Source organism: Silurus meridionalis, chromosome 5 (genome assembly GCF_014805685.1).
Source record: "Silurus meridionalis isolate SWU-2019-XX chromosome 5, ASM1480568v1, whole genome shotgun sequence".
In the NCBI taxonomy this organism is placed as follows: domain Eukaryota; kingdom Metazoa; phylum Chordata; class Actinopteri; order Siluriformes; family Siluridae; genus Silurus; species Silurus meridionalis.
The window spans coordinates 28,382,976-28,396,864 of NC_060888.1; the positions used below are offsets into that span (position 1 = coordinate 28,382,976).

The 13,889-nt window shown below is 39.3% G+C and overlaps 1 protein-coding gene across 1 annotated transcript; it reads left to right on the top strand.

Annotated features, from left to right (window-relative positions):
- The first annotated feature begins 305 nt into the window (after positions 1 to 305).
- Positions 306 to 9,726, top strand: gal (galanin/GMAP prepropeptide). The gene is made up of 5 exons (XM_046848890.1): positions 306 to 360; positions 6,381 to 6,452; positions 9,053 to 9,139; positions 9,376 to 9,447; positions 9,526 to 9,726. The coding sequence occupies exons 1-5, from the start codon at positions 306 to 308 to the stop codon at positions 9,585 to 9,587; spliced, it is 348 nt and encodes a 115-aa protein (XP_046704846.1). The 3' UTR covers positions 9,588 to 9,726.
- The last annotated feature ends 4,163 nt before the right edge of the window (positions 9,727 to 13,889 follow it).

Consider the following 13,889-nt stretch of genomic DNA (forward strand, 5'->3'; position numbering starts at 1 on the left):
GAAGCAGTCACAGCTGCAGGGGCTCTCCCCAGCTGTTCTGAGAGGGTCAGACGCCAGCCTCAAGAGGCTGGTTCCCCGATTAGACTTCCAGGCAGACGGGGTTATGGAAGCTGTGGCTGTGGAGCCTGAGGGGGTGCAGTTCCTAGCAGCTGGTCTCTCTACTGAGATAGTGGAGACCATTCTACATTCCAGGAACAGTTTGCCACAGTATTGGCTCCGTCAACCCTGAAGGTTTATGTGTCCGGTATCGCAGCTTATTGTACCCCGCTAGTGGGGCAGTCGCTGGGGAAACACCCCCTCGTGACATGTTTCCTATGCGGCACCCAGGGGCTGAGACCCGGGACACGACCCAGAGTGCCTGTGTGGGACTTGGCCATTGTGCTGGCGGCTCTATCTGGGGCCCTTCAAGTCCTTGGCCAAGGTGGCCCTTAGGTATCTCTCAGTTAAGACCACTTTTCTCCTGGCAATTTCCTCCCATAAGAAAATTAAGGGGACCTACAGGCTCTTTCCGTGGCCCCGTCTCTCCTGAAGTTTGCCCCTGGCATGGCCAGTGCTATCCTTTACCCTAAACCTGGGTATATGCCTAAGGTGCCTACGGCTTCCTCATGACCTGTCATTTTGTGAGCAGTGGTCACATACCTGAGCTGTTCGTCTGTTATGGCCCTCATAGGAAAGGTTTCCAGGCTAATAAGCAGACGCTCAGTAGATGGATTGTGGATGCCATTTGTCTGTGTTATGAGTCCTCTGGTCTTCCCACTCCTTTCGGAGATAAGGCTCATTCCACCTGGGGTATAGCAGGCTTTACAGCCTGGTCCGCTGGAGTTTTGCTCCAGGACATTTGTAAAGCTGCGACTGGTCCACCCCGTTGACCTTTGTCAGGTTTTATGACCTTGACCTCCAAGCCACTCCCGGCTCCTCTGTCCTGCATCCTGGTTGTGCTCAGACACACTAGGTAGGGACTGGTCAGTATGGCATGATTGGACACTCAAAGCTGCATCAATGGGCCATACTTCCTGCATCCCTGCAGCGCTTACCTTTTCCTTTTTTAGAAGCTGATGTCGCTCCCATTGCACTCCCATTTTGTAGCTTCCTGGTTTGCGCGATGTCACCCGGCAATGACGTCAAGACTGCCTATTTACTGGATTTTACACATGATTCAGAGCGTGAATTAACAGTGTCTCACTAATTTCATTGGTCCCTTTTTATTTTTAGTTTTAATATCCAGCAAATATATTTATAAAAATGTTTATGTATAATTTTTTAACCATTATATTTGATATTATACTTTATATACAGTATATTTGATCATTTCAAGTAATAAACTGATAGTTATTGTATTTTAACGTTTTATGAGTCAAAAGCTTTTACATGAGCTTAAATTGACATTTACATTTATAACATTTGGCAGACGGCTTTATCCAAAGCGACATAGAAATGATGAGTAACCAGACTCTAAAGGGAACCTCATCCACATCTGGGTTGCACTGAATGTCCATTTATTGCAGATATAGATATGATGCGGGGTACAGTGATGATGATCAGAAGCAAACTGTAGTCCTGAGTCAGTGTAGCAGACTGTTGACATTAACTACAGTCCAATCCATCCTCAAAGCGCCCGTTCTTACTCCGGAATTTCATGGAACCACCCAAGGCGCTGATGAGAAACCGTCCCCAGCTGCACAGAGTCGCCTCCAGTCGAAGAGAACACTATCCAGAGGCAGACCTGGACGAAGTGGGAAGATCCACAGAGAGAAGAGGAGCAGGAACAGTGATCACTGTAACCTCAGGAGCATGTTTATCTGGACCGAGAGAGAGAGAGAGAGAGAGAGAGAGAGAGAGAGAGAGAGAGAGAGAAGAGGGGTGACAGGAAAAGAAGGATATGTATTATTATGTGTCCTTATTGTTACACTGTACATTAGAACCCAAGTCCCGTCTCCAATTACACTGTAAGTTAGAACTCAAGTCCCGCCCCAGTCGTCCTCTATTCCATTGTAACACAATATGTATTTAAAAGAAGGCAAAGTTTATTATGAAGCTGTTTTTGTTAAATGAAAGTATAGTATATGATTAGATTCGTTTAATTTAGATAAAAATCCCAGTGTATTTTATAAAAGATACGTCAGTTGGGACACATTGTCCTGAGAAATAAAACCATTTCAGTGTGAGAGAGAAACAGGAGAGAAACAGTCACTGTGCTCTCAAGACATGGTTCACAGATAGTGTTCACCCATCCAGTCAATCTCTCCCAGTGACTAAGAGAGACAATACGTACTGATAAAAACATACTAAAACAATGCAAAGTACCTGCAACATTTTGGGAATAAATAATCAGAATATGATTTTTATAAATTACCTTTTCTCACTCTTCTCCTGGATCAGCAGCCTCCAACTCATCTACTGCAGTAACCTCTAATGTTTTCAGCTACATTCTAAAAACAGAAACAAGAAATCTTTCTCACATTTGTTATAAACATTAAGTAGCCCTAGAATGTATTTGATACTTAAGTCACATTTTAATGCAATTAATTTTACTGCATTAGCAACCATATCAAACCAAGACATTAATTTCAAAAGATACATAAAACTAAGTTTTACACAAAACATTTAATTTAAAACAGATTGGTATGTTTAGAAATATTTAAAAAAAAAGCATTTGGATCACCAGCAATTGTATTATTAACAATCGCAAACAAGGTCTTAGTATTTAGTCCGACATACTAGGTTTTGCAGAACTGCTAGTTCTACAAATGACTATGCATAAAACTGTTTCTGTGAAAATTCCAGTAGTTTCCACCAAGATTGAATCAACAAATATTCCTTTTTATTTTTATTAGAGCAACAACAATCTGCCACTTCCTTTACTATTGCATTTTACAGATACTCTATAAGGTCTATGTCAGGCTTTTGGGGTGATTTTAAGTGCACTGTATATACAGTACATTAGCAAAGCACACTGTATATATGGTATATTATTTACACCCAGCAAGAACATTGCTGCCTTAACTATACTATAATATTTGGGTCACTTTTGTTCTCATGATATACAATCACCCAGGTCACATCTGCTATTTGGTGCTTCTGTAACAAACCCTTACCTCTGAGGGATAAGGAAGTACAATAGTCAGTAAGTCTACATCTATAAGATGCAAATTTAAGAGAAATTAATTTAATAAAGTTAATGGTGCTCATACAATAACTTTATAAAGTGAAGTCCCTCGAGACCAGGTTTCTGTCAGACACTATACACACAGCTGCTGATGTACATTGACTATCACATTACTACAAGGTACAACAAATCTGCTATGTGGTGCTTCTGTAACAAACCCTTACCTCTGAGGGATAAGGAAGTACAATAGTCAGTAAGTCTACATCTATAAGATGCAAATTTAAGAGAAATTAATTTAATAAAGTTAATGGTGCTCATACAATAACTTTATAAAGTGAAGTCCCTCGAGACCAGGTTTCTGTCAGACACTATACACACAGCTGCTTATGTACATTGACTATCACATTACAACAACGTCCCCATATACCCAGTGTACTGCTAAACCATGTCTGTTACATACACACGCCAATAAACACAAAACACATGTAAATCACTAAAGCCCTGATATACAATGAAACAGGTCTCAGGCATACACACTACATACAGATTTATAAGATATAATAAGAGCTCAATATAATTTCACAACTGTAAAAAAATATATATTACCTGTTTACTGTGTTCGATGATTGCCAGAGTGTCTGCTGTTGCGAGGTTAAAGAGGTCTCCCTCATCAAAAGGGACTGAACTGAATACTCCACACCCTGAATAAGAAAAAATGAAATATTAATCCAGTCGTGAACTTCACACCAGTTTTATCCTAATGCCCTGTCTGTTAATGAAAGCAGTCTAGGTCAAAAGGAACATAGGATGGCATGTGTGAATGGACCCTTACCTTTATCTGAATTTATATATTTCCAGGTTTGTCTTTCCCAGCAGATGTGTAATACTCCGTCTCCTGCTTTGGATGTTCTTTTCTCCTTCTGCGCTTCATCTCAGCCATGTTAAAATGATGCTGTTCTTCCCCACAGAAATGAGTGTTTATTTAAACTAAAACCTTAAATTGTTAATATAAGTGGTGTTTATGTAAAACATGTCCAGTGATAGAGCATGGGACAATGCTGAGGAGAGCTGGGATTTAAACTCTCCATCACACTGACACTCAAAGATATCAGACTTCTGATGTGTTCATTCTGCTTTACTTCTGACTACAGTATTACTGAGTTATGAGTGAAGAGTATCAGGGGTTATTTACACCCTCACAGTGATACAGCAGTGTTTACACACTGTACCATCATCTCTATCTCACACTCAGACCCTCACCACCGCTCCAAACTCAGCCATGTAACTCCCGCGCCGCACGCACTCAGCTGTTTCCGGTCGCACGCGCTAACCGGAAGTGATGTTCTAGTGACATTAAATAGCATACAGCCTTATAATAAACAAAATAATAACAATTAAAAGCAGTTCTGAGTAGTTTGTAAGCAGTCCGGGTGCTGTGTGTACAACAGCTCACCTTACAACACTGCACGCGCTAACCGGAAGTGATGTTCTAGCGACATTAAATAGCATACAGCCTTATAATAAATAAAATAATTAAAAGCAGTTCTCAGTAGTTTATAAGCAGTCCGGGTGCTGTATGCCCAGCAGCTCACCTTACAACACTGCACGCGCTCTGTGGCCGGAGCGAACGCGTTTAAAGAGCCGCGAGGATGCGCGCGGCTATCAGCTAGCGGCTATCAGCACTGACTATTATTAGCTAGCATCCATGCTAACATACAGACATTTCCCCTTCATTTTAATTCGGCCAAACGCACTAAACCCAAATTTATACAGTGCGCATTCGGTACAAGATTTATCAGTAATTAGTTATTCAACTCAGGTTTTAAAACTAACCATTGATAATGTTGCTAACTAGCCAGCTTTAATTTATGCCTTCTTAAGGCTAAATTCACCCCAATCTCCAGATTCCAATGAAATATTTCTTACAACATTAATTTACAACAAGGAACCGAGCTCTTGGAATATATCAATAGTCTACTCATTAAGTTTATGAACTTTATAATCATACCTGGCTTTTAAAGGGCTGGATAATGGCTGTTCAATGTGTTGGCAAACCGAGTCTAATGAAACTCCGCCCTTAAAAGGAACACGTAGGATAATTGACGTAGGTCTCAGCCAATCACAGAACGAAAAATGGCAATCAGCGCTAGCCAATCAGAAGGCTCAAATTTTCACACATGTGTGAACGGATTGCAGTACCGGCTCCGGGCTACAGGGCGCACTACGAAATTCCAAAGTTACACTGTGTTAAGTCAGTTTCGGGTGTTTGTGGTATAAATGGACATGGACTGAAATTTTGAATTTCAGCTCCTCTAGTATAGATATATATAGCCACAGTGCGGGAATTATGAGGACACCTGTCCTGTCCCCATAATCCCAAATGTCCCCATAATGTCGATGCGTAATCAGGTCAAATGTCCACATAAACCACAAAACCAACACACACACACACACACACACACACACACACACACACACACGTATTTTAGTTCCTGTTGTCACGTGCGTTATAGCAGCTATAAACATACACTACAGCTTTACCACTGACTGATATAAAGCACTGACACTGGAGACTCCTTCCCTACACGTCTCTGTATAATCAGTGTGTTAGTAGTCGTGTGTGTGTGTTACATGTCCCCGTGAACAAAGTGTTACTATGGAAACTATAACATTTAGAGCTGCTGTTTTGGAGAACTAATCACAACCTCCTGACCAATCAGAGCACAGAACTTAATTCACTCATCAATGTGAATGTGTGTGTGTGTGTGTGTGTGTGTGTGTGTGTGTGTGTGTGTGTGTGCGCAAGTGCATTTATTTTGTACTGTACATTTATTGTACACACTTGTATATATCTGTTGTATAATTGTTTTACACACACGCACGCACACACACACACACACACACACACACACACAAACACAAGTTAAGTGATGTACTCTGGGTTCTGTGTGAGGTGTATTTGTATATTTTTTACTTTAGGTGGCTTACTAAGGTTTGTGTGGTTTGTAATGTTGTGTGTGTGTGTGTGTGTGTGTGTGTGTGTGTGTGTGTGTGTGTATATTTGTGTTTGGGTATGAATGACTTCACTGTGTGTGAAGTAATTTTATTTGTCCAGTTATGTTTTATCCCCCACTTAAATATGGTAGGTGATCTATTGTGTGTTGTGTAGTGTGTAGTGTGTAGTGTGTAGTGTATAGTGTGTGTGTGTGTGTGTGTGTGTGTGTGTGTGTGTGTGTGTAAGCTCAGGTAAATTTGCCTCATCCGTGTGTTTCAGGTCGTATTGATCATCTAATACAGATAAAGGAAGCTCCCAGTGCAAGGGGGAGAGAAGAGCTGCTTGGTGAATGTAAGCTAGCTCCTGCAGGTCGCTAACGTCAGCACGGGGAATTGCTCTGTGTTTATAGTGCGCTCCCTTGCTCTCTCGTGCCGTGTGTGTGTGTGTGTGTGTGTGTGTGTGTGTTAGCAGTGTAGTATTAGTGTGCAGCTGCTCTGTGTGCCTACACGAGGTGAAAAGCTGCAGATATAAACATAATCCTAATAAAACCAAGAACAGTCAAATTTTTATGAATAATTAATCAGATTAAATCATGTAGATATTAATAACTAATTACACCAAAATTATTCATCTAAATATTTCACTACTTACAGCAAATACATTTTAATATTTAAAAATAAACACACTCACAGTTCCTGAGTGTTTTCTGGTGTTGGAGAGACGTGTGCATGTTTCTTTTCTTTCTACACAACAAACTTGCTAATGTAACAGTACAAAGGGGTTTTTACCAAACAAATCTGTAAATGTACAGAACTTAATTTTTACTGAAAAATCTTCCCTTGGCTCAGTGCTTCTTAATTATTTTCTGTTACGCCCCCCCCAGGAAGAAGTAAACATTTCGAGCCCCCAAACTCTCCGCCGCGACTGTAAATAATATCATTTGTCTATTAAATTGTTATAAGTTCACCTCTGCATAACATTGTATCCTTATTAACATTAAAGAAAACACAAAAAGAAAAAAGAAAGAAAAATACATCAACTTACAACAAAGAATAACTTTATTAACATTGTTTTTTAGTCACTAACAGAAAAGTGCATCGATTTGCCTCGAATAAAAAACTAATTTTAATCCTTATTTAAACTGTAAACATTTTTGGACTATTTGATACTGAAAAATAAAATTAAATATATCAATAAATAATAATAAATCCAAATGGATCAGCAACGATTGTTTGCAATATTCGGCATGTTTTTGTTTACTTTTAAGCGTCTGATCAGTGTGATTGGGGTGTGACATCTTTAAGTGACGCCTTTATTTATTTGGCTTCATGCTGTTTACTGCCAACACTTTTAGACCCAGTAAACACACTGGTCTCCCACCGTAGTCACACTGAAGCCAATCGCTACATGCGCGTCATCATATTTCCTCGTCTGAGCTTTCAGGAGACTTACGTTTGTCTCATTATCTCCGTCTCAGAACTTTCATCCTCTCATTCACTCTCACATTCCTGTGTGTTTTTGCCTTTTACCAAGTTTGTTGCATAGAAACAAAAGTTTGTTGCATACTGTAGAAACAAAACTAACATGCAAAAGAGGAAGGTGAACTTTTCACAGACAGCGTACGTGTGAAGCAGCTGTGAGTGTCGTGTAGTCAGACTTTTATAAAATAAATAAAGAGTGAAAAGTGATAAATGAGGTATATGGAACTGCTCGACTTGTTATAAAGCTCTTAAACTCTTTTTCTACTAAATAAAATCACTCAGTTAATGTGAGTGTGTTAAAGCGGCAGTGTGTAAAGTGGCCCTCTGTAGGCCAGGAGGTGAATTACACTCACATTTAAAACACTGTGCATCCCTCTCAGCCTTCCTTAAATGGGAAAGGGGCGGGGCCGAGCAGCTCGTATTTGGGTTGGGGGTGGGGCCTTAAGCAGCTTGTATTCTGACTGTGAGGTGGGGCAATAACCAAAATGAATAATTGAACAGGATCTGTTATGAGTACGTAGTTTATATTATGCAAGATAAAAAATGCAGTTTATTTATAATATTAAAATTAATGAGATTACTTTGTTAACTTTTACAAAAAAAATGTTTCAAACTTTTATAAACTTTACAAACTTTTAGAAAGTTTAATTTATAGGAAAACCTTGTTTGTATTATTTCCTTCCTCACACTAAACCTTTTACACTTTAGTTTATTTAGCTAACAATTTAGAAAGATTATAGCTACCAGTTCTGCATGAGCTAAATCACAGACTTGTCCCAGTAAACTATATTAGCCCCGCCTTTACATTTTAGAGGCCACACCCCAAAATAGTTTAAGGTGTAATTTATAAACGCAGTAAAAACTGTGACTATGATGGTGGCTGTATGCTTTGATTGCTTGTTAGCAGTGTTAGCTTTGTGGTGGGTTTCAGCTAGCTGGTGTGAAGACGTGATTAACGCTATATAATATTATATATTACACAGTGGGGGAGGGGTCTGGGGTCAAGTGTGTGCGTTTAACACTGATATTTTACTCCAAAGCACCGGCTTCCGCTCCTGTCTGTCTCTCTGTGCTGTAAGATTCTGTCGTTTATTCTCTCTTCTGCTTTCTGTCTGTCTATCATTCCTTTCTCGTCCTTTCTCTCTTACTCTCTCTGAGTCTTTCTTTGTTACCCAATTCTTTATCTCTTTTTTAAATCTCTCTCTCTCTCTCTCTCTCTCTCTCTCTCTCTCTCTCTCTCTCTCTCTCTCGCTGTCTTTCTGTGCTTGTTGCCGTGGCGATGATAATAAACCCCCGAAAGCAATTCCGAGTGACTGAAGCCCTGCAGGTTGCCTGAAAACTGGTGCATCATTTCACTATAATGCACCTTATTTGGATTAGATAGGTACAGCTGTAAGTCTATGTGTGTGTGTGTGTATGTGTGCGTGTGCGTGTGTGTGTGTGTTACATGTGCTTGTGTTCTGTGATCAGATGGCATCGACAGTCACCGGATGCTCAGCGATAAACACGGTCTGGCTGGGAAGAGGGACATGCCCACAGAGGACGACATCAAATCCGGTAACATGATTATGAGTTAATAGTCAGGGGGCGTGGCCTAATATTTAAACGAGCACAGTTGATTGACATTTAAGTCACATTAATACGTAATGACTGTAAAAAGATCGTTAATAATCATGAATGAGATGAATTGTAAGCGAGAGAACAGCTAAGTGGGGCGGGGCTTAGATTTTCTACCATATGACTGACGTCATTGACGTTTACAATTGAATCGAGTGTTCTTTTGTCCCCTGAAGATGCCCTGAGAATAGCAGATGAAGACATTGTGCACACCATTGTAGACTTCCTGTCCTTCCTGAAGCTGAAAGGTGGGCATGGCTTATCCGTGTGAAAATGTTAATCTGTACAGCAAAATATAAAGAATTGATGTAGCATATGTGTTTTAGAAATGGGTGCTCTGGACAGCCTGCCCTCCTCCCTCACTTCAGAAGAATTCACTCAGCCCTGAACCTCTGACGTCTCTCCTCCCAACAATCTCTGACCTCTGACCTTCGACCATCTGCAAGCGATACGCACCTGTGTTATTTTTTGTCGTGTGCTAACGTGTAACTCCGCTGACTGATGTGAACAATAAAAGTCGCATTTAACTCGTGCTGTCATGTTTCTTCAAACGCCGGGGTTTCTCTTTCTCTCTCTCTCTCTCTCTCTCTCTCTCTCACACACACACAGAGTGATGTAATCATCATTATGATACAGTTTGTAACTTTTTAAAAATCTGACTTCTCTGATAATTAGCTAACAGGACGCAAGCATGTGGTACCGGCCTGAACCATCAGGGGGCAGTGCTCTGTGTATACACTTTTACACTGTATTTATTTCTAGCAGGAACTGTGTTATTGGTGTCATATGACGATGTGTCATGTCCCGGTTACACACAGATAAAAGCTCTATCTCTCGTCTACATACACAAACTCACAGATTAACATGATTGGCTGGAGTCATTGTGATTGACAGGTAAAAGAGTGTACTCGTTTCTCACACAGACATCACACAATCTTACCCTAACCCAATCTAACCGAATCTAATCTAACCCTAACCCAATCTAATCTAATCTAACCTTAGTCTAATCTAACCTAATATAACAACTCTCTCTGCTGAGGAGACTAAGGTCTTTTGGAGTGCAGCTTTTGGTCTGTGGTGGCCTCAGCCATCTACTATGATGTGGTCTGCTGGTGTAGCAGCATCTCTACTGCAGACAGGAAGAGACTGGACAAGCTGAACAGGAAGTTCAGCTCAGTCCTGGAGATTCCTCTGGACACTGTACAGAAGGTGGGAGAAGGAGGATGGGAGCTAAACTATCATCATTACTGCAGGCGTCTCTCACCCCCTGTATGAAACAGTTTCCTCTCTGAGCAGCTCCTTCAGTGACAGAAGATCTTTTCTCCCTGCTGCTATCAGACTTTATAATCAGAGCTGCTCAGTGAACCAGTCACCAAAATATACACTGTTACTGTTTCACTGCAATAATAACAATAACAATGTTTTTATGTAATTAATGTACAATAAGAATAATTTAAAACCCATGTGCAGTATGTCTGATAGCGTAACTGCTTACTCAGCGTCTCTTTTTCCTCTCGGTATTTATACATTGTGTTGTGTATATACTGTATACTGTATTATGTTTATCTAACCAATCTAAAATAATCTAACCTAACACAATCTAATCTAATCCAATCTAATGTAACCTAATCGAACCCTAACATGATCTAACCCAATCTAACCCGAACCCAATCCAACCTAATCTAATCTAACTAGATCTAACCCCAACCCAATCTAATCTTACCCTAACCTATTCTAATCCAAACCCAATCTAAACTAATCTAATTTAAACTAACCTATTATAACTCTAACCCAATCTAACCTAATCTAACTTAATCTTACCCTAGCTAACCCTAACACAATCTAATCCAGTCTAACCTTATCTAATCTAACTCTTACCCAATCGAAAATAATCTTACCTAACCCTAACCCAATCTTACCTAATCATATCTAACCTAATCTAACCCTAACCCAAACAAACCTAATTTACTCTAATCTAACTCTAACCTAATCTACCCTAATTTAACCCTATCCAAATCAAATCTAATTTACCCAAATCTTACCAAGTCTAATCTAACCTCAACCCAATCTAACCTAAACTAATCTAATCTAACTGAACCCCAACCCAATCTAACCCAATCTAATCTAATCTAATCTAACATAACCTAATCCTAACCCAATCTAAACTAATTTAACCTAACCCTAACTCTAATCTAACCTAATCCTACCCTAACCCAATCTAACCTAATCTAATCTAATTTAATCTAAACCTAACCCAAGCCCAACCTAACCAAATTTAACCCTAACCCAATTTAACCCATCCTTCAACGAATTGAATCTTATCTAACTCAATCTAACAACACCTAACCCAATCTAACTTAATCTAATCTAACCCTAGCCCTATCTTATCTACCCAATTCTAACCCTAACCCAATCTAATCTAATCTAATCTATCCCTAGCCCTATCTAATCTACCCAAATCTAACCCTAACCCAATCTAACTTAATCTAATCTAACCCTAGCCCTATCTAATCTACCCAATTCTAACCCTAGCCCAATCTAACATAATCTAACCTAACCCAGTCCAATCTAATCAACCCTAACTCAATTTAATTTTCCTGCCTGCACCAGCAAAGTGGAACTCTACACACTATGCTTTACATGGGGTTGGAGTGGAAGATCTCCTGCTATAGAGCTCTGATCTCAATTCTATTTGAAGACCTTTGGGATGAATGTAAATGCTGACTGCACTCCAGACCTCCTCACCTCACCTACATCACTACCTGACTTTACTAACACGTGTGTAAAAATGACATGATTATGGTGCCTGGTTTTCTTCACTGTGACCATTAGTAACTCTGTGCTGGAGAGTGGAAACAACCAGGACACCTAAAAACTAAAGAATCATCAATCATAACGATCACGTGTTCAGCTGTACATTCAATCATCAATGATGTTCATCATTCAAACTTACTCAAATGATTTGCATTTAACTGTAACCTGTGTGTTCAGATGGACTGATTGATTAACAAAAATAATAGAAATGTCAGATAATTTCTATTCTATCATATTCTATTATATTCTAGTATAATTTATTATATTATATATACATACAGTATCAACATATGGTGGTGATTTGTGTGTGTGTGTGTGTGTGTGTGTGTGTGTGTGTGTGTGTGTGTGTATTAGGGCTGTCAATCAAAAATATTTAATTGTAATTAATCACATGTTCATTGTAATTGTAATTGTAATTAATCACATCGATTATCCTATAAATTAATACTTTTCAAATGTGTTTAATACTGTAATTAACATGGTCACGGACAAAAATTAATGCTTTTTTTGCAAATGTATGTTTATTATTAGTGAAACCAAACTCAACATAGAGCATGAAGATAAAATATTCTTGTAAATGTTTTAAAGTAATGATGGTTTTTTTTAAATAATGTAATTCGTCAGGACACGAAATGGATATAATATGCTATGTTTCCACACGGACAGTTTTAATTGCCGGATATGTGCATCATGGCAGATTTTGGTGCTGATTTGAGAATTGGTGAAGCAGTAAAACAAATGTTTGGTGATTACCCTTTTTTTTTTAAATAAAATTTGTGCTGTTAAAATTAATTTGCATTAACACATTCATGTTGACAGCCCGAATATACAGTGGCGGGTCAGGTCCAGTAAATCCTTCTCTGCTGCCTAAACACTATCTGAAGCATCTACATTTACAGCCTAAATTCTAATATTTGTTCCATGAAATTATATTAATTTATTCCATCAGTTTCTTCTCTTCATCTCGTAGTGTTTCTCTCGGCTGCACTGCTTCAGTACGTGTATGTGGATTTTTTGTCCAATCAGATTTCAGCCTCTATGTGCTGCCATGTGAATCTAATCTACACAGAGCCTTCAGAATCAGTACTGCTGGACTTTTACCATAGAGAATATTACCAACAGCTCTGTTTCTTTATCCAATCAGATTTCAGATTCTCCTCACAGAGCAGATCACTGGCCCAGAATAGCGTCAGTATTTTTCTCTCCTCTGATTGGTTGGTCAGAGGGAAACCGTTACAGTCGAGTTCAACTGGTAAAACACGTGTGTAGCTCTGCACACATTAATACGTTTTAGTTAGACTTTTTTATACCTACTGAAGAAGAGAAATTGATTTGGTCTCAGACACTTAAAAATCCATCCAAAGCTAGACATGGTGAGGAGGTCAGTAAGCCCTGAAGCTAGCTAGCGTGTCTCAGCCCGGGAAAGGGTTTGATCTCCACTTCCAGACCAGTGAATACGAGCGGTACCACTGGATTACAGCCTCTGGGGGGCGCTGCACATTATGAGTCTGCATCTCTGGTGAGTAGGTTGTGTTTTATTTACATTTTATTGTTTTTGTCATGTTATTAGATGAATATTGATTCCGAACTGCTCCAGATGTTGTAGGTGCACAGTTGTGGTTGTAGTGTAGAGGTTTGGAGTGTAACTGGGTTTGCTGTTTTAGTAAAATGGTTTTTACCTCCAGATGTGAAACGTCTCTCTGTAATGCTGCGTGTTGTTATATTGTGTGTTTGTATTGTATTGATGTTTTTTATAATTGTGATGTGATAGTGGTGTGTTAAGAGGTGGATTAAGTCGAGTACATCCTCACTGAAGGCCCTGGTATATATATATACATACAGTATAGATAGATAAACAGATAGAAAAAGCAACATA